Source organism: Gymnogyps californianus, chromosome 1 (genome assembly GCF_018139145.2).
Source record: "Gymnogyps californianus isolate 813 chromosome 1, ASM1813914v2, whole genome shotgun sequence".
Taxonomy (NCBI): domain Eukaryota; kingdom Metazoa; phylum Chordata; class Aves; order Accipitriformes; family Cathartidae; genus Gymnogyps; species Gymnogyps californianus.
In genome coordinates this window covers 162,051,790-162,069,523 of record NC_059471.1, presented here as the reverse complement: position 1 = coordinate 162,069,523, position 17,734 = coordinate 162,051,790, and the positions used below count along the sequence as shown (strand labels likewise).

General features: G+C 47.1%; 1 protein-coding gene across 1 annotated transcript in view; it reads right to left on the bottom strand.

Annotated features, from left to right (window-relative positions):
* Nucleotides 1-17,734, bottom strand: part of CACNA1I (calcium voltage-gated channel subunit alpha1 I) — a 166,306-nt gene that overhangs the window by 50,448 nt on the left and 98,124 nt on the right. Inside the window, exons 5-7 of the mRNA XM_050892893.1 lie at nt 7,734-7,893; nt 5,168-5,483; nt 4,379-4,471 (exon numbers count right to left, since the gene is read on the bottom strand). Of these exons, the coding sequence (XP_050748850.1) occupies nt 4,379-4,471; nt 5,168-5,483; nt 7,734-7,893 (569 nt within the window). The remainder of the gene's footprint in view (nt 1-4,378; nt 4,472-5,167; nt 5,484-7,733; nt 7,894-17,734) is intronic.

Below are 17,734 nucleotides of genomic sequence, written 5' to 3'. Positions count from 1 at the left end.
GCAGATCCTGGCCTTGTTCAGCCCAAGGTTCAATCCCTGTCTCTGCAATATCTAACAAAATCTGACTGGTGCTGGAGTTGCTGACTTACTTGCCCATTATTTTTATTGCTTATACCTGGATATCCAGCTTGTCTTCTGAAGCCCACATGTGTAAGCACAGAGCACTTCAAGGAGGCCACTAAGTGCTGTAATGTGGATACCAGCCTGAGAGTTCAGAAGAGCTTTCTCTAGTCCAGGAGCCATACCAGTGGTCAAGTAGCTGCAGAGGTGACAAAGAGACAGCTGGACCTCAAGCAGGAAGACCCAAATGAAACAGTGACCTGAGAGGTGAAAGCAGTCCTTCCTTCACATTGCCTCCCTGACCTCTGCCAGAGGGGGAAGCTATTTGCAATTTGCTGAATACATAAAATGCTTTTACCAGGTTGTTCTGCAAGTCCACTCTGAGTGCTGGGGTCAGCTAGCACTCTTCCCCTTGGGGGAGCATGTCTATGCAGGAGTCCTCACCGTGCTGGGAATATATCCAGGTGGTGGAGCCTTCTTCCTGCCAGATGAGCAGTATCAGGTAATGCCCTTATGTAGGTGTTTGAAGATACCTCCGTGAGGGAAGGAGGAGTCGTAGATGAAAGCATAGCTCTAAAGAAGAGGCTGCGGAGATCCGGCCCCCGAAGAGTAAGTTTGAGCCAAGGCTAGGATGTATGTGGAAAAGCATAGAGTCAGGGCTTGAAGTATGACTGTCAGAGCAATCCTGCTTAGAAACCCAGGCCTTTCAACCATGGAGAAGGAGGGAAGGATAAAGGCTGGAAGGACTGTGCTTCATGTGACGTGAAGAGGGATCATCATTTCTATAAGACGACTCAGAGAAGAAAATGAAACCAAGCGATAGCAAGCTCACACTGTGGTGTTGCTATGTGCTGCAAAAGATGCATTACACATGCAAAGAAGGTAACAGAAAGGCTAAATACTTTCTTGGTGTAACTCAGCCAAAGGCAAAGGAAATATCCCATCTAGCATATGGCTCCTTTGTTCTGAGCAGCCCCCAGAGTAAGCTAAGGTTCAGGTTCACGTGCTCCTGTGTTTGATGGAAATAAACCTACATGGCTTCTGCAAATGAGGAGGGAGTGTCTAGAAATGTCAATGACGCTCCGCAGTAAAATCTCAGGTGGAGTGTTTAATTGAGGGTTTTCAGCGCCTGCAAATTCAGAGACAAAGTTTGAATCACTGGGAACCCACATGAGGTCAGTCAGCACTAGAAGGATGCTCCTGCTTAGAAACCAAAAATATGCTGACAGAATTTATGTAGTTTGGAGCAGGGGGTCAGGGGCAGGTTTTGGAACTGGCCCGCAGGAGATGGGCATGCCCACCCCAATGGTTAAACACTGACTCTGCACAGTCCTTCCTGGCTCTGGGAGACACTGTGTCTGAGACAGGGAGTAAATTCTGTCCCAAACTGCACATTGTACAAATCTGGGTATTCTGGCCATGCTGCTCAAAGTGAAAATGCAAGTAGGTACTAAATATCTGTCCTGGTTTCAACTGGGACAGAGTTAACTCTCTTAGTAGCTGGTACTGTGCTGTGTTTTGGATTTAGTGTGAGAATAATGTTGATAACACTCTGATGTTTTAGTTGTTGCTAAGTAGCGCTTATCTTAAGTTAAGGACTTTTCAGTTTCCCATGCTCTGCCAGCAAGCAGGTGTACAAGAAGCTGGGAGGGAGCATAGCCGGGGCAGCTGACCTGAACTAGCCAAAGGGGTATTCCATACCACGGAACGTCATGCCCAGTGGTTAGCTCAGTTGGTTAGAGCGTGGTGCTAATAACGCAAAAAGGTCGCGGGTTTGATCCCCAAATTTCCAGTATATAAACTGGGGGAGTTGGCCGGAAGGTGCGGATCGCGGCTCTGGCATCAGTCAGCGGGTGGTGAGCAATTGCATTGTGCATCACTGGGTTTTTTTTCCTTTCCCCCCCTTTTTTTTATATTCCTTTTCATTACTATTATTAGTAGTAGTATTAGTATTATTATATTTCATTATTATTATTGTTAATTTTATATTTTACTTTAGTTATTAAACTGTTCTTATCTCAACCCATGAGTTCTGCCTTCTTTCCCGATTCTCCTCCCCATCCCACCGGGAGCAGGGGGAGGGGGACAGCGAGCGAGGGAGCATCTGTGTGGTGCTTGGCTTCTGACTGGGGTTAAACCACGACAATATCTATTGCATGGTGGGAGATCTAAACAAACTTTATGGGAAATAATTGTTTTCTGAACTCACAAAAAGCATTGGATGTTCAGCTTGCCTTTAGGCACAGAGCTGGGGGGAACTCCCCCCCCCCCATCCTGTGCAATCATACCTCTGCACTGTCTCTCCTTGGGACTCTCCAGTCAAAGTAAAAGCAGCATTCCTTAAGGTGTATTTCACCTCTACTGTCCTGGCTCATGCTTCAGCCCACAGGGAGTAGGTCATCTTTCTGTTTTTCTCTCCTTGTCTTTCCCTTGTGATGGTAGAAGGCCAGAAGGCAGGGAGAAGTCAAGGATACCATGAAGATTCAGCTTCTTTGTAAGTTCTCTGACCTGAATGGACCAGTAGATTTTTTTTTTGTGCCACTCCCCATAGGTACAAGCTGCAGAATTTCTCCCAGAAACTGGATTAAGGTTTGTTTGCTCTCAAGTCACTCCATGTCAATTTGATTTTAAACTAGATCCTGTGCCAGGTAAGTCTGTTAATGTTACTGGGTGACTGCTTCTAGAGATCCTATTTCTAGGAGGGCATGGCCACATAGGACAAGCAGTAGGTGAAGAGCAGAGTCTTAGCCAGGTCCATTCAGCAGCCCATCCAAATGCATATAGGCCTTGGAAATACACACTGAGGTCCTTACTGGCTAAGTGACCTAGAACTAAATTGCACCTACCACGTACAGATTTTATACTTACCATAATCAATCCTATGTCTTTCCCTTCTACTCTTGACTTTGGTCCTGTCCTGGTTTCAGCTAGGACAGAGTTAATTTTCTTCCTAGTAGCTGGTATAGTGCTGTGTTTTGGATTTAGTAGGAAAAGAATGTTGATAACACACTGATGTTTTTAGTTGTTGCTAAGCAGTGTTTATACTAAGTCAAGGATTTCTCAGCTTCTCGTGCCCCGCCAGCAAGAAGGCTGGAGGGGCACAAGAAGCTGGGAGGGGACACAGCCAGGACAGCTGACCCAAACTGGCCAAAGAGCTATTCCATACCATATGACATCATGCCCAGTATATAAACTGGGGGAGTTGGCTGGGAGGGGGGATCACGGCTCGGGAACTAACTGGGCATTGGTCAATGAGTGGTGAGCAATTGCATTGTGCACCACTTGCTTTGTATAGTTTAATTCTTTTAGTATTGCTATTGTCATATTATTATTATCATTATCATTGTTTTTCATTCCTTTCTGTCCTATTAAACTGTCTTTATCTCAGCTCATGAGGGTTTTTTTTCTGATTCTCTCCCCCATCCCAGGGGTGGGGGGGAGTGAGCGAGCGGCTGCGTGGTGCTTAGTTGCCGGCTGGGGTTAAACCACGACAGGTCCCCATGTGGGAAAAGTGCAAGAGTCTTCATAAAACCAAAATCCTTCCTTGTTAGAAACATGATATTCCTTCCAAGAAAATGCATTTACATGTGGGAGGCTTGAGGAATAGAAGAGGCAATGGCACTTCTCTTTCCAGGCACAACAAACATCCTTACAGCAAAGCAACCTTCAAACTTCATTTGTATAAATCCACAGGGCTTATAAACTGCTTATTAAGTTCTCATCATGGACACACTTCTCTCTTTCCATCCCCGCCAGCCACAAGTGATCTCACACAGCCAGTTTATGTTGGACTGCTGACGCTTTCGGAGCAGCAGCTCCTTTTTGTTCACGGTGAGGAAGCAATTCAGTGTGACAGACCCTGAATCTGACAAAATCTGAATATGAGACCCTGAACCTGAGAAATCCAGGTGCTGCCAAAAGCCATAAAACATGGCTCAAGAATGACTCAAGAGCTTAAAATGTATAAAGAGACCAAGTAGGTGGGCAGATGCAGAAATGGTTTTATGTGCTTTTGGGCCTGCTGGTTTGCGGAATTTACTTTGAGAGATCTGCAGATGAGAACATTATCCTACACTGGGTATGTATATCTCTAGGAATCAATCCCGAGCATATTTTTTGAGTGAAAGAGAATAACCTGGCTGACAACTATGTGATCCTGCCACCTACTCTTGGTGAAAATCAACTAGCTAGGTTCCTGAGATTCCTGGAAGAAATCCAGGTAAAGCAGTTTGCTTCCCCAGTATCTGTGTTGACCTAACACCTGTTTTTTGTAGGCTCTTAGCTTGCAATGCTGACAGTCATCAAGTCTTATACTTACAATTATCAGCAAGATAAAGTAGATAAAATTGTAGAAGGAATGGGCATCCATCACGTAGTACATGATCTCCACCCACCCTTCCAGTGTGATCACCTGCAAAGACAAACAACAAGAAGAGAAATAGGAGGGAAGCGGGCTTCCAGAGTTCACTCCTCAGTGTATAGAGGCAGATACTGGCAGGGCTGTTGCAACCCAAGGAAGGTGAGAAACAACAATTCATTTCAAGGAGGCCAAATTTCCATTCCAGGAAATCAGCGTGCAACTGTTTGGTGACACTGGCATACTGTCAAAGCCTGTGAGATCATGCTAGCCCACAGCAGGACTATTTCATTAAAATAGTTCATTTCCCTGGATCGCAGCGGGGGAAAACCTGCAGTAGATTTCTGTGCCCCTTGGACTGGACACCACGTACAGCCAGCAGAAAAGAAAAAAGGCACGGATTTTAGCTCCCGTCTGCAATGTGTGCTGGGAATTAAAAAAAAAAAAAAAAAAAAAAAAAAAGACAGACTCCTTTGCTATAGTGATCTAGATTGAAGGGAAAACTGGTACAAGTTAGCCTGAAGGGTGTAGTTCATTTCAGCAAGGGCCTGGAACAGCTCTGTGTTCTCCCCATCTTCAGGAACACAGGTCATGGTGTGCACTCTGTCTCTCTTGCCAGAGTAGTTACAAGGCCCTTTTCTCTCTGCAGCTGTATTATACCCTGCAGAAACCATCACAGGAGCACAGAAAGATTGAGTTGGAAAAAAGAAAAATAGCTTCAGCCTTGTTAGGAGGCTAAATCGGTCTTACCTGAAATATCACAATCCAGGCATACCCGATGTTGTCAAAGTTGATGGCACCCTTGTGCGGGTTGGCGTTGCCTGTACGGCACACGTTGTAGTACTGGTTCCAGTTGACACACATGCCACTGATGTTGAACTCTTGCCGGACTGAGTTGTAGTAATAATAATCGTCCTTGTCCAAACAACATTCATGGCCCCGCTCCTTCAGTGGGGGTATCTCATGACAGCCCATAATTCCATTGTCTCCTGACAGTGAGCAGATAAAGGGCATCTCATCATCTTCCTCAGGTTGGTAATAAGGGGGCAGGACAATGTCACCTTGTCTGCAAGGATAAAAAACCATAGTCATAAAGTTCCTGTAACAGACAGTTTCCCAGCTGCCATCCTGACATAGGGATGCACTGGGTAAGGGATTTCCAGGTTTATTGCCTCAGGAGAAGGGAAGGGAAGGGAAGACAGGGTTTCTGGAAAACATGAAATTTCCAGGGTGAGTCCCCAGTTTTCAGAGCTTTGCCTGCCATCAGATCGCCCCAAGCCAAATTACACAATCTGCTTGCATGGAGACGAAGAAAAGCTGGAACGCAAAGATTTGCATTCTGATCACTCTCCCCATTAGCATCAAAGCTAAATCAGATTCAGCGATACTAAGGAAGTTCATCAGGCTTTACTGTGATGTGCTCACGTATGTAACCGTTGATGGACATATTTTATAACATTTGGCAGTGAACCTTCTGTACTTCTAAAAAAAAAAAATCCAGTTCATGCATAATTAAGGTTGCACAGCTAAGCCTTAAAATCAGGAAATGCAAAGTTAAAATTGACTTAACCTTAACTTTGACTCCTCCTTGACAGTTAGCGTTATGGGTGCAATGTTTCATGACAAGTTCATGTACTTTTTTCCAAATAATGCAAGCACCTTCCAAATGCATGAATAATTAAAATCATCTGTGCTTGCCTAGCTAGAGATGAGCTAATGATCAGGAAAGTGAAAGGTGGAGATTTAAAATTTTCCATTAAACTTTATCTGGTGTATTCCTTGCAGTGCTACAATACACAACTTTCATGTTGCATGAATGCAGACTTTTTCACTAAGTGTCATTGGAAGAGGGCAGATGTTGTTGAAAAAGAAAAGAGAGTGTCTCTGATTCTAAACTAAGAGGGACTAAACCACAAAGATCTGTCGTAATGCATCCACATCATTGGTGAACTGGGTGCCTACAGAATTCATTTCTCTAGTAATGGTCAGCCAAAGATTTTCTAGTATCTGTCACTTTGCAGGCTGTGGCCCCAATTCACTTCTCAGTTACATCAACTCTGCGTGGATGTAATTACACTCATTAAAGTAGTACTACCCCTGATTTACATAAAGGACAATCATCCTAAACATTCGTTTTTCCCCAAGGAATATATAAACACAGTAAATGGCTGCTTTAAGCAGCTCCTACTCTCCAACCCCACTGCTGTTCTGCAGATCGTATTTTCACACTTTTTTTTTCCCCAATTTGAGATGATCTAAAGCTTCAGAATTGTTTAATCAGTCTAAACTGATCTACAGCTTTAGTTTTTTTTAAGCAGTTTAAACTGATAGGACGCCAGGGATTAGTATACGGTTTTAAGAAGACATTTTAAAGCCCGAGATCTGCTAAAGCCAGAAAGTCAACAGGAGGAGCTGTGCCCTGGAACTGGTGCTCCGCTCCCGAGGAGGGTAATCAGAGAACTAGCGGCAGGCAGGAGCTTTTCCACCCCACTGCCTCCGAGGAGGAGGAGAGCCATACTCTGCAGGCTCCTCCCTGACCCCCCAGAATAAACCTCAGATACCTGTAATTGACCCCTGTATGGCTCCAGGCTCTCTTTGCCAGAACTGTGCCCATGTTTCCCCATGGTTTTTTTATCCCATTTGAGCAGTCGTTCTTCGTTTTCAGATGCTCTCACTTCTACTAACCCAGCTGTGGGACACCTCTCCCAACAGCCCTCTGTCCCCTCCCATGTGCAGTTCTACTCCTGAAGTTTTCCAATAATTTCCCCGTGTCCCTCCAAAGCCTCCGGAGGTAATGCACTACTGTCCAAACAGTGACCTCAGCTCCATCTCAGAGGTGCCAAAAACATCCCTGGAAGCATAAGGCAGCACTATGGCTTTCTGTAAGACTCCTCTGGTTGTTGTTTTTTGAAGAGGGAGCAAGTTCAGGAGAAAGACAGCATGGCTCATGTTTCAGATTTTCAACTCTTTCTGGGAGAAGGAGCAGCATCTTGAATCCCTGGACACAGCTAGAGGAGGCAGCTATGCTAACCTGTGCCTTGGTCAAATCCAAATGAATCCAGGCATCTGTGGACTGCGAAAGCAGACTAAAAACAGCTGCCTTTGCCCTCCCTCCCTTTCCACTGGAAGACGTGGCCAACACTCTGCACACTATCACCCTACAACCGTTTGGAGTAAGTGGTACACAGAGAGCCAGGCAGCAGAAGACAAGAGAGCAGAGAAGTAGAGAGAGAAATGTCCCTCTCCGGGAAGTGAGAAGAGAAGGGACTCTTCTCAATGGAAGAAAGGAAGGAGACATCATCTCCTAGCCACTCACATTGTGAAGTTCTCCTCCATGAAGCAGCGGTTGCGGAGCAGCCCAGCCCACAGCTGCACCCCGATGATGCCGAAGATGAAGAAGACAAAGAAGCAGAGAAGAAGGACGTTCCCCAGCATGGGCAAGGTGTCCAGCAGCAAGTTCACAAGGATGCGCATGCCTGCAGGGGGAGAAGAGAACAAGAAGGAGCAAGTGTGGGATAAAGGGACAGAGAAAGAGAAAGGGACAAAAGGAAGGGAAAGAGAAGGAAAGGAAAATTTAGGATGGACACACACACACACAAAAAGAAGCCACATGAAGATAAAAGCAGAGTGTCAGAAATTAATTACTGCCCAAACCAGGCTAGATTTATGATTGTTGCCCTTTCTTGTCCTAACCTCTACTGACAGGCAGTCAGCTGAGCTGCTGTGATGCCGTGATCTCTTAACCCTAGGCCTCTGCCTGCAGCAGTGAGAAGAAAAGGGAATGAGACTTTTGGTACCATCAGCTATCTGACTGATACTCCTCCCTCGCCCTTCCCTGCGGAAGGGCAATAAAGTGACAACTCTGTCCCAAAGGTGCACAGCAGCTCAACGGCCCCATCCTCAGATGGCTCGGACTGAACTCATCCCAGTTCAACAACTGCATGCTGCAACCTGTGAGAATTGCATCGACAGGCCAAGGCCAGCCTGCCTAGCGGGATGAACCTCTCCAGCACACACAAACTGGCTTAAATTGGTTCTCTCACTGACAGTATCATCAGGAGACAGTCATGGAGACCACACTCTCCTCTCTTGGCTAGTCCTCCCTCCCCAACAGGGCTGGAGCACACCAGTAGCAGGCACAGCCCGAAATGCTGTCAGCACAGCACCTCTGGCCAGTGCAAACGTTTCCAAAACCCTTTTTTTTTAATTTTTAATTACCTAATGAATTCTTTCTGTGGCTTTATTTCTCCCCCGGCTCTTCAGCTCACACAGCCACAAGTAGGGGTAAGGATAGGCTTGTTTCTCCATGGAGCTAATGACTTTTCCTCTGCTCTCCAGGGATAGCAAAAGTCTAGAAATCTTTCTGAGCATTACCATACTGCCTTGACCCCCACACACACCTCATACGGTCGTCTCTCCTCGCCTCCACGGAGGTCCCTCCCCTGGGGGCCCAGGGAGTTCCTTCACTGAAGATATTCCATGTAGGCCAGCAAATAATTAGCTAATTAGGTATTTACAACCAGTTCATTACTTCAGATGGCAGTGGAAGGGGAAAGAGGGAGGAAGATAAGATTAGGATTCTCTGACAGTCCTTTGAGGCACAAGTTAATCCCCCTTGTGTGCCCAGCATCAAGTAATCAGCCACACGATGCTGTGTATTACATTCTATCTCTATTGCCCGGGCTGCTCACGCCGTGGAGAGGGGAGGGAAGCAGTGCTTGCAGGGGGCATGCAGGCGTGGGGTGCACGCACACTGAAGGGAGAGGGAGAAGGGTGCCTGGTGTGGGACATCAGACTGGTTTAGCTGAGGAGGGAGCGTTTTGGGCACAGATGGGCATGGGAGAGACAGGAGTGGTATTTGCAGGTAGGTGATGTGTAGGAAGGAGAAGATGCTTAATGATGGCTACATGGGATGGTGAAGGACAAGGAATGATGGCATTAGCTCTAAGGCCAGGCTGTGGAGCGGCAGCTAAGCCCTGCTTGCCTGACTGCCCAGCTGTACCACTAGTCACCAGTTAAGGCAGTTTCTAGACAGTACATCAGTAACTCGGCAGTGCAGGGGCAGAGCTCCAGCCGCTCACTGGGGATCGCGGACATGCCATGAGTCACTGATAGCTTTCTGATCTGTCACCGCACAAAGCCCAAGAGCATAGCCACAGTGCCCTGCTGCCTGTCGCTGTGACCTGCCAGGCTCTGGAGCAACACCCTGCACAACACTTTGGCTTTAAGGCCACACACCCTCACTGCAGTGCAGCATGTTCCCAGCATTAACGCTGCTCCACAGCAAGAGCTTGGTAGTTCCCATAAACTGTCCTGGTCAGTACACTGGGGAGAGCCAAGTGACACAGGAAGCTGTGCCAGCAGCAGTGCAAGAGAGGGTGATGTTTTTCAGATCAATTGATGCTAGCTCCGTCTCAGAGCAGAGGTAATGGGAAGAATGAGACTGCCCTTATGCTGAAACACAGAACAGATAGAACAGACAGAACAGATATCCCCACCAGAATTTTACAGACAACACACTTGTTGGATCAGAATTTGCAAAAATTGATTTTGTCCGTGTTCCAAGAGAAGACAAGGGACTTGCAAAACTTGCCTGCCTTTTCCTTGGAGACATCCTGCCTGCCCATACGTTCTCCATCCTGACTCTCAGAGGGGCTACTGATGGTACAGGACTGTGCTATCCACAGCTCCAGGATCATAGCGATTACCCCCATGTGAGGCCTTCTGGGGTACCTGGGCCCATAACCCAAGAACTGGCAGGTGGCCCCACACCAGGCAGGTGGCCACCAGGCAGGTGGCCCCAGTACTTGGCATCTTTTCCACATCACAAAGAATTTCAGCATTGGTAGGTTCCATTTCTAAGTCCAAATGAAACCAAATTTTTATTTTTTAAAAATCTCCCAGTTGAACAGAGTCATCCTTCTCTGCCCACTGATGCTGACTGTGTATATGAGATTAGCTCTTCCAAAAGCAAGAACGCTGAAGCTACACCCATCCAAACATCAATTGCAATTCTCCTATGGGCCAACCACCTCTAAAACAAATCCATTACTTCACTTTGTGCAAAGCCTCTTTTGCTTCCTGCCCTAAACGGCAAAGCAATTGCTCTGGGAACCCATTTTTCACCAAAGGCATCAGTTTTCCATGAAATGGACCTCCTCTGCTGAGTTCACCCAGTTAGGGGAGGTACTTCAACTACTACTTCCATAAGGATGAAAGGCACAGTGTAAATACAAGCTCAATACCTTTGTTCTCTCTATTGTTAGCCTCCCCTGCTGCCTGCGCTGTGCTGCCTGCAATACTCATGCCGGAGTCCCTGAGCCCCGTCCTCTGGCTATGGCATTTTGGCAGTGCCTCTCCTGCACCTCTGCCAGCCCCTACGGGCACTTTGAGGGGAAGCCCTCGCAGCCTCCCTGTCCCCTCCTGAGCCGGCAGCCCTGCGTGGGTCTGTCCGTGGCTGGGGCTTTGCAGTCCCGCAGACCCAGGAAGGGAGAGGCTGGTCTGGCAGCCATGCTAGGGCATCTGCTGCAGGTCTCCAAGGAAGGACCCTCACTGCCAGGTGTCTGAACGCTTTCATAGGCAAGAGGGGATGAGCCCCGCCCAGGCAGGACCCACAGAGCAGTTTGTTTTGGAGTCTGCACAGCCTGACTTAGAGCAGGTTGCAAACAGTCCCAAGCACTCACAAGCACTCACAAGGTGTGGGGGAAAGAGGAAGAAAGGCTGAAAACTTAAGGATGGAGGGTGATGATTTACTGCAGACCCTGGTGGCTGAGATAACAAGGTCTCTAAAGCAGCTGCAGGGCAATGGAAATGGGCAGAAGGCATATTTGTCAGTGCAGCTTTGGGAGCATCCTGCCTGGAGAACTGGGATGCCTCTCTTTTCCAAGGGGCCTTCGCCGGACAAGCCCCCATCACGCAGCAACAGCGGTGCATCTTGCATGACAACTTCTGGAAGGTGCTGGAAAGCCAGCTCTTTGGCAATGTCCTGCTGCTGCCTCCTTCCTACCTTCTGCTGCCTCTGCCCCTTTACTTTTCTCTCACTGTGCCTACACCTCCTCTCTGCCTCTGCACTGCTCCACAGCATACGTGCGCATGTCTCCCAGCCTCCCTCCCCACTGCTGCCTTTCCCCACATCCCCGTTTGTCCTTTACCATTGGCAGAGCAGAAGCCATGCTGGCTCACAGCAAGTAGGGAATATGAAAGGGACAATGACCTTTTCTGAAGCAGCCTTTGAAAAAAAGAGACGTTCCCTGAGAAGAGAAAGGAAGAGGGGCTGGGCAGTCTGGAGGAAAAGCAGGGAGGGAGAGCATTGATGAAGCAACATTCAGCAACCAAACAGGCTCCCAGGGCATCAAATATGAAAAGGTTTTGCTCTTCAAGGGGAAGAAAAGCTAGAAACATGAAACATTCATGAGTGCCAGGTGTGGGCTCTGAAAGGCCTTTTCTCTTTCCCACTCACCCTCACGAGGAGACCAGGGGAAAGGAGGAAATGAAACGGCATCGGCTGTGGGCATCCAAAGAAGGATCTTCATGAAACTATGCTCAGATAATGCTTCCCTGCTGCTCACTCATGCCCTTGGGCAAGGGTGCTCAATGGGACCTTGCCAGCAGGGCTACTCCTGGTAGGATATCCTGCGGGAGCAAAGCTACAAGCACAACAGATATGCGTTCACCACTCCAACACAGCAGTGGACGTCAGGAGGAAAGTACGTGGCATGGATGAGAAGCGGTGGGAGGGCAAGAGGAGTGCTGGGGAGTGAGCTATCAGAGGGAAGCAGAGGGCTTAGCAAAGTCAAAAGACGAAGAAAAGTCGCTGAATTCCCTCCTGGGTTTGGGCAAAGCAAATCCTCTGCCTCGCCCCTGCAGCATCCAGAGGCCCTTCCTGACAAACTCTGCAGATGCTACAGTGACCCGTAGCTCCCTCCAGACACTTGCCATCAACCCTGATTAGCCTGGCCATCACAGCTAAGCAGACTCACCCAGCATGTGCCAGCCCCGGGGAAAGCATGGCAGCAGCGGTGAGCAGCTGGGGCAGGGGTGGGGAGGAGGCAAGCTCCAGGCAGCCGGAGCCAGCTGCACAGTGCAGGTGTGCCCAGCAGCTTACCACCGCCTCCCCCGGCTCCTGCTCGGCCTCCCTCCATCACTTTGCCTTCTCTCTGCCTGCCTCTTTCCAAGAGTGAGGACCAACAGCTGAGCTGATTCACTCCCTAGCACTAACCACCCTGTGATCTGAATGGAGGACTGGCTCAGGAGAGGGTAAGAAACCCTGTTCTTTCTGGTTTATTATATCTCACCCACCTCTGAGGCCTTAGAGTCCTCCCCAGCTCTACAGTGAGGGACAAAGCTAATGCGTGTGGAGTCAAAAGGAGATAGCGGTTTGAGGCAATTGTTCTCTTGCTTAGAGTAAACCAGACGGAAGAGAACATAATTCTCAGCACCCATCTTATCTGCATCATGGGCCAAGCCACCAATTGTCATTTTAACTACAGCAAAAGCAAATCTCTTCCCCATCAGCACTTGTGACTGTAGCTGGCAGGACATTTTGCAGAGTGCAGAGACTGAAGCATCATTCTGTCCCTCAGCCAGGCCGCTTGTCCAAGCGCGCCTTCTTTCCTTCCTTCCCTGCCCCAGGACACATGGCAGTCCACCCAGCTAGCATGGGGTTGGCAGGATTTTCCTGTGCATGCTCCTTTACGGGAATTTTCAGAACTGAGGAACCATTCCAGCAGATAGACTGTATTTGTGCAGAAAGCACACAAAGAGAGATGCATCTTTTTTTTGTGGCCAACCCCTGTAGTTAAAATAATCTCAGCTTGTGTGCACAGTGCAAGCTGGTGCTCCAACTTGCGGCCCTCCTCACTGATCTCTTGCTGATCCGAGCCTTAGCTGTCATTTCACACATTACATTCATTTACATCAGCTAAAAATGTGGGGCCAAACTACTGCAAAGAGAAATGGATCAGCTGTGTGTGCAACAGTAGATGCGCTGCCAAGTTCATCGTTATAACCTACAGCTTCCCTCGCCAGTCAGATCTTTTTCCCTTTGCTGCATTCCTCCTAACTGACGCCTCTTCTGCAAACACACGTGTAAGCAAGAGGAACTCAGCTGGAACAGCCGGTGTGCAGCTCCAGATGCCTTCTCCTCAAGCTGCAAAGCCAGCCTCAGTCACATTGCAGATCGTCACCCCCTGCTTTGCACCAATGCAAGAGAGAGCATGTCCAGATGGCTGGCCTGACCCAGATTAAATGAACCCTACGGGAAAACAGGTCCAGTTGACAGTACGAGGTAGCGAGAGATCTTAAGCCAGCTCTGCTGCTAAGGAAAAGCTGCCCCAGACGCAAATATGAAACACTGGCCTCGTTCAGAGGGAAGCAAAGTCTTTTCCATTGACTTCTCTGTCAGGTTGCTGGTGCGTTTGTAGAATACATTTGGGGTTGGGGGTTTTGCACTTGCAGGTTGTTCAGCATGATCCATAGTTTAGGAGCGCCACTAAATTCCTCACCAACACCCCACTCTTGCCTTGCCAACAAGCAAAGCTTTCTAGCATCTCTGACTGGCTCAGACACCTCATCCCGCTCAGCCTGTTGATGACTTAACCTCCAATTATCCAAATCTTTGTCATTCCTCAGCTTGACCACAGAAAATATCAAAGCATGACATTTCCAGCACTTATAAAGCTTCAGCGAGTACAGAAAGCTGTTGTTCATTTTCTCAGTAGCATGGGCACATCAAGCCTTGCCTTGGTGCAGTGATTTCCCTTAGGATACAGAATCAAGTTCAAGCATTAAGTGCCCTCAGCCCTCGCCTTCAAAGTACTCCTCAGCTTCAGCCTGAGGTAGCCAAAAGAGACACTAAAGCTCCAGGAAAAACTGTTGGTCAGAGCTTCACCCTGCTAGGACAACAGAGCTCTCCAGAGTAGGTTTAAAGTGTACTGATGTAAGAGAAAGAGCTCTCTTAAGCATGCTCTGAGGCTGTAGAAACAATTCCCTCAGAAGCCAGGGACTAGCACAGACCTCACTACTTTTCTCTCTGAGAACAAGGCGCTTACCTTAGATGGATCAGGTCAGGGCAACATGAGCATCAAAAAGAAAAGGAAGAGGAGGAAAAAAATACACCACTTACAACACCTCCCAACACACACTCAGATAAAACAACTGCCAAAAAGAGAGTGCAAATGAAACCCGAGACATGCTGTTTTCCTTGGGGGGGAAGATGAGAAAACAAACACATGGGCGCTGCATAGCCACAATGCTCAGTACACCACCGAAGGCGGCTCAGGTGCCAGAGCCAGGGCTGAATCTCAATATTCTGAATCCCTCAGAGCTTTCCTTCTTACTTGCCCATCAAATGTCATACACACGTCAAGGAAATAGGCCCTTCCTAGTGAGATTAGCATAGAGAAATGTCAGCAACCTTAAAAATTATAATTCCCTTTAGCATGGTATACAGCAACAAGTCCCATGGAGGCCTGGCCTGGCTCATACCACAAGTAGTTATTGCCACATTTCTTTGTTGGAGACCTGCAGTAAATCCCACAGAGAAACAGGCCCAGCTTCCAGCACAGGGTAGTGAAGATCTCTTCATAAAGGATTTTTTTTAAAGAGAATATCAAGATATCAAAAGCAAAAAAAAAAAAAAAAACCACCAAAAAAACCCCAAAAACCAAACCAAACAAACAAACAAAAATACCACCAAAAAACCCCAACCCAACAAAAAAAAAACACCTTTGGAGAACGGTATGAGAAATATACACCAAGGTCATGGAAAATGATCTTCTCACCAGATCATAACTAATGCCAAAAATGAACTGTGGCTTGAAGGGTCAGACTATAGTTGCACTTTCCAAGTCTTTCACAGAAGATGGGTGGTCTAAACAGCAGTCCCGAGCTCTCATATTTCGCAGCTTTGTCCAAGATGAACAAGACCCAGTGCACAAAATAGTTCCTCCCCGCTGAGGTGGAGCCTCACCAGCCCTACAGAGGGATGAGAAACCAGAGCCATGCCAGGTGGAGCTGCCAGGTGCTTTGAAGAAGAAAGCCCAGAGATGAGGCCTCCTAATTGCAGACCTGACCCCCGGGGTTACAGTGGCCTCAAGAATGAGGGCAAAATCCAGAGCATTTACCTTGACACCTAAATGCTAACATCTCTGGAAAAAGAGGGGCCTTGGTCCAATCTTTGCTGTGATCCAAAAAGAAGGACACACCTCAGCTCTGCAGCAGGCTGCACCCTATTAGGGGTGCTGTAAGCCCAGCTAAGGTCCATGGCTAGCAACAGAAAGCTCATCCACCACAGGCACTCACATTCAGTATGTGCCACTGTAGCACAGTTGGTAGCCACACAGCCTGTGACGTGAGCAGAAACGGACGCAGGCAAAGGTCTCAGTCAGGAGCACCCTTCTTCACTCTCTTGCCCCATTAACGCCTTGCGAGCTTTGGGCTGTTAAGTAACCTTGTCTTGGAGAGTGATGCCAGGTGTCAGATTATTTCTTAGAGAGGTGTCTCTCTGGGGGATTGCTGTCGTTCTGTTCTTTTTTCTAATACTGAACATCTAATAAGCAACACCTACTACCACCTGCTACTGTTGTTCGTTCACTGATCATCTCATTTTTTCCCCATTTATCACTGCTATGATGACTGCATTCACTTTCAGTGAAAACTCTATTAAAAACATACAGTACCAGCTTTTCTTTCAGAATTGCAGGGGTCACCCAACACCGGGGACAAAAGGTAACTCCAGTGCCGTGGCTGCGAGCCACTTGCCTCCGTTCTATAAATACCCTTAAGTTCTTTACACATCTCTAGTGCTGTGTAAGTAGGACAGAATAATGCAAAATATTACGTAAAACAGTGTTAATGCAACTTCTGGTTAAGATTTAAGGGAGCTAATTTCCTCTTGCTGTCACTAGCATGAATCATGTTTCTTTCTACTGCAGGCAGTGACGTGACGTTAGGTGAAATGTGTGTGAAGAGGAGAATTGGGCCCGAAATACACAAAGATCAAGAAATTTAAGGTTATGGTTGTAAATTGCCCTGCCCACACACAAAGTGTAATTTGCATTAGTGTAATATGACATTATCTTTCACCCCATAATACGCTGTCATTATTGCTCACATTTCCATGGTATCCATTGCTTGATAGGTCCCATGGGACAGATTTTGCAAAACAGCTCAGCTCCCATTTAGGCAGCAAAGTATGTGGCTGGGCTTTCGAGGGCGCTGTGTACACTGGAGGCTGAGCTTGTTTGAACAGGCAGCAGAATTGTCACAATGGGAGCTGCAAAGCGCTGAGCATTTTTAAAATTCGGGCTGTGCAGGTTCCCCTAGAGGAGAAGGAAGAAATAAAGATTCCAGCGAAGGTGTCTTTATGACTTGTTTTTGGTTTGGTTTTTTTTCCAGGCTTGCTTTACTTCCAATAACGCAAACTCCGAAGTGCTGTTGCTAACTCTTGTGATTTTTTTATCGGGAGTCTTGGGATGCGTGGCATAAACCTTCAGGTGTGAAATCTTGCTATGACTTGACAATCTCGGATCACAATAAAAAAAAAAAAGAAGTTGTTTCTATTCCTCACTACTATGGTGGAAAAAAAAGAGGACTACAAGATCTGGGTCACAGGTCTAAAGGTCTGAAAGCCACGGGAAAAACAAAAATAATCTGTGATTTTTTTTCCTTTTCCTTTTTCAAATCTCATGGTTTTAAACCCATCTCACAACCTACAAGCATACAATTTGTGACTTTTGAATACTTGTTTATAATAACAGTGAAATCAAGCACACTGGTTCAGAGAGGGAAAGATGACTTTCTCCCGTGATCTGTGACCGCAAAAAAAATGGACTAAGCAATGTATGGTACAAAACAAGGCATTACCAGGTCTACAATTCCTGCACTTGAGTGTTCCCCAGCTCCCTGCCATGATACTACACTAACACAGGGATATAATTTTCTTTTTGTTTTGGTTTGTTTTTTTCCTCCCAAATTTATTTTGATTACCCATTTAAACACGTGGCAATATATTACACACTGTGGAATGCACATGAAAAACAGCACTGAGATCAGAAAACAATAAAATTGGACCCTGTCTTCAGTGACTGAAGACTTCCTCCAGCACTACAAGATGTGGGTCTGTTACAGCCTGCTCAGTTTGTTAAAAAGCCCCAGAGATGCATTGATTTGCAAACCCATCCAGCGTATTTATCTGAGAGTCAATAGAATTTCTTTATACTCGTCCTTACCCTTGTTTCAGTTTTGATTTCCTCCCCTTCTCTCCCTCCCTCCACCCCCACTTTCTCTGCATTATCCTACACACAGAGGTGCATCACG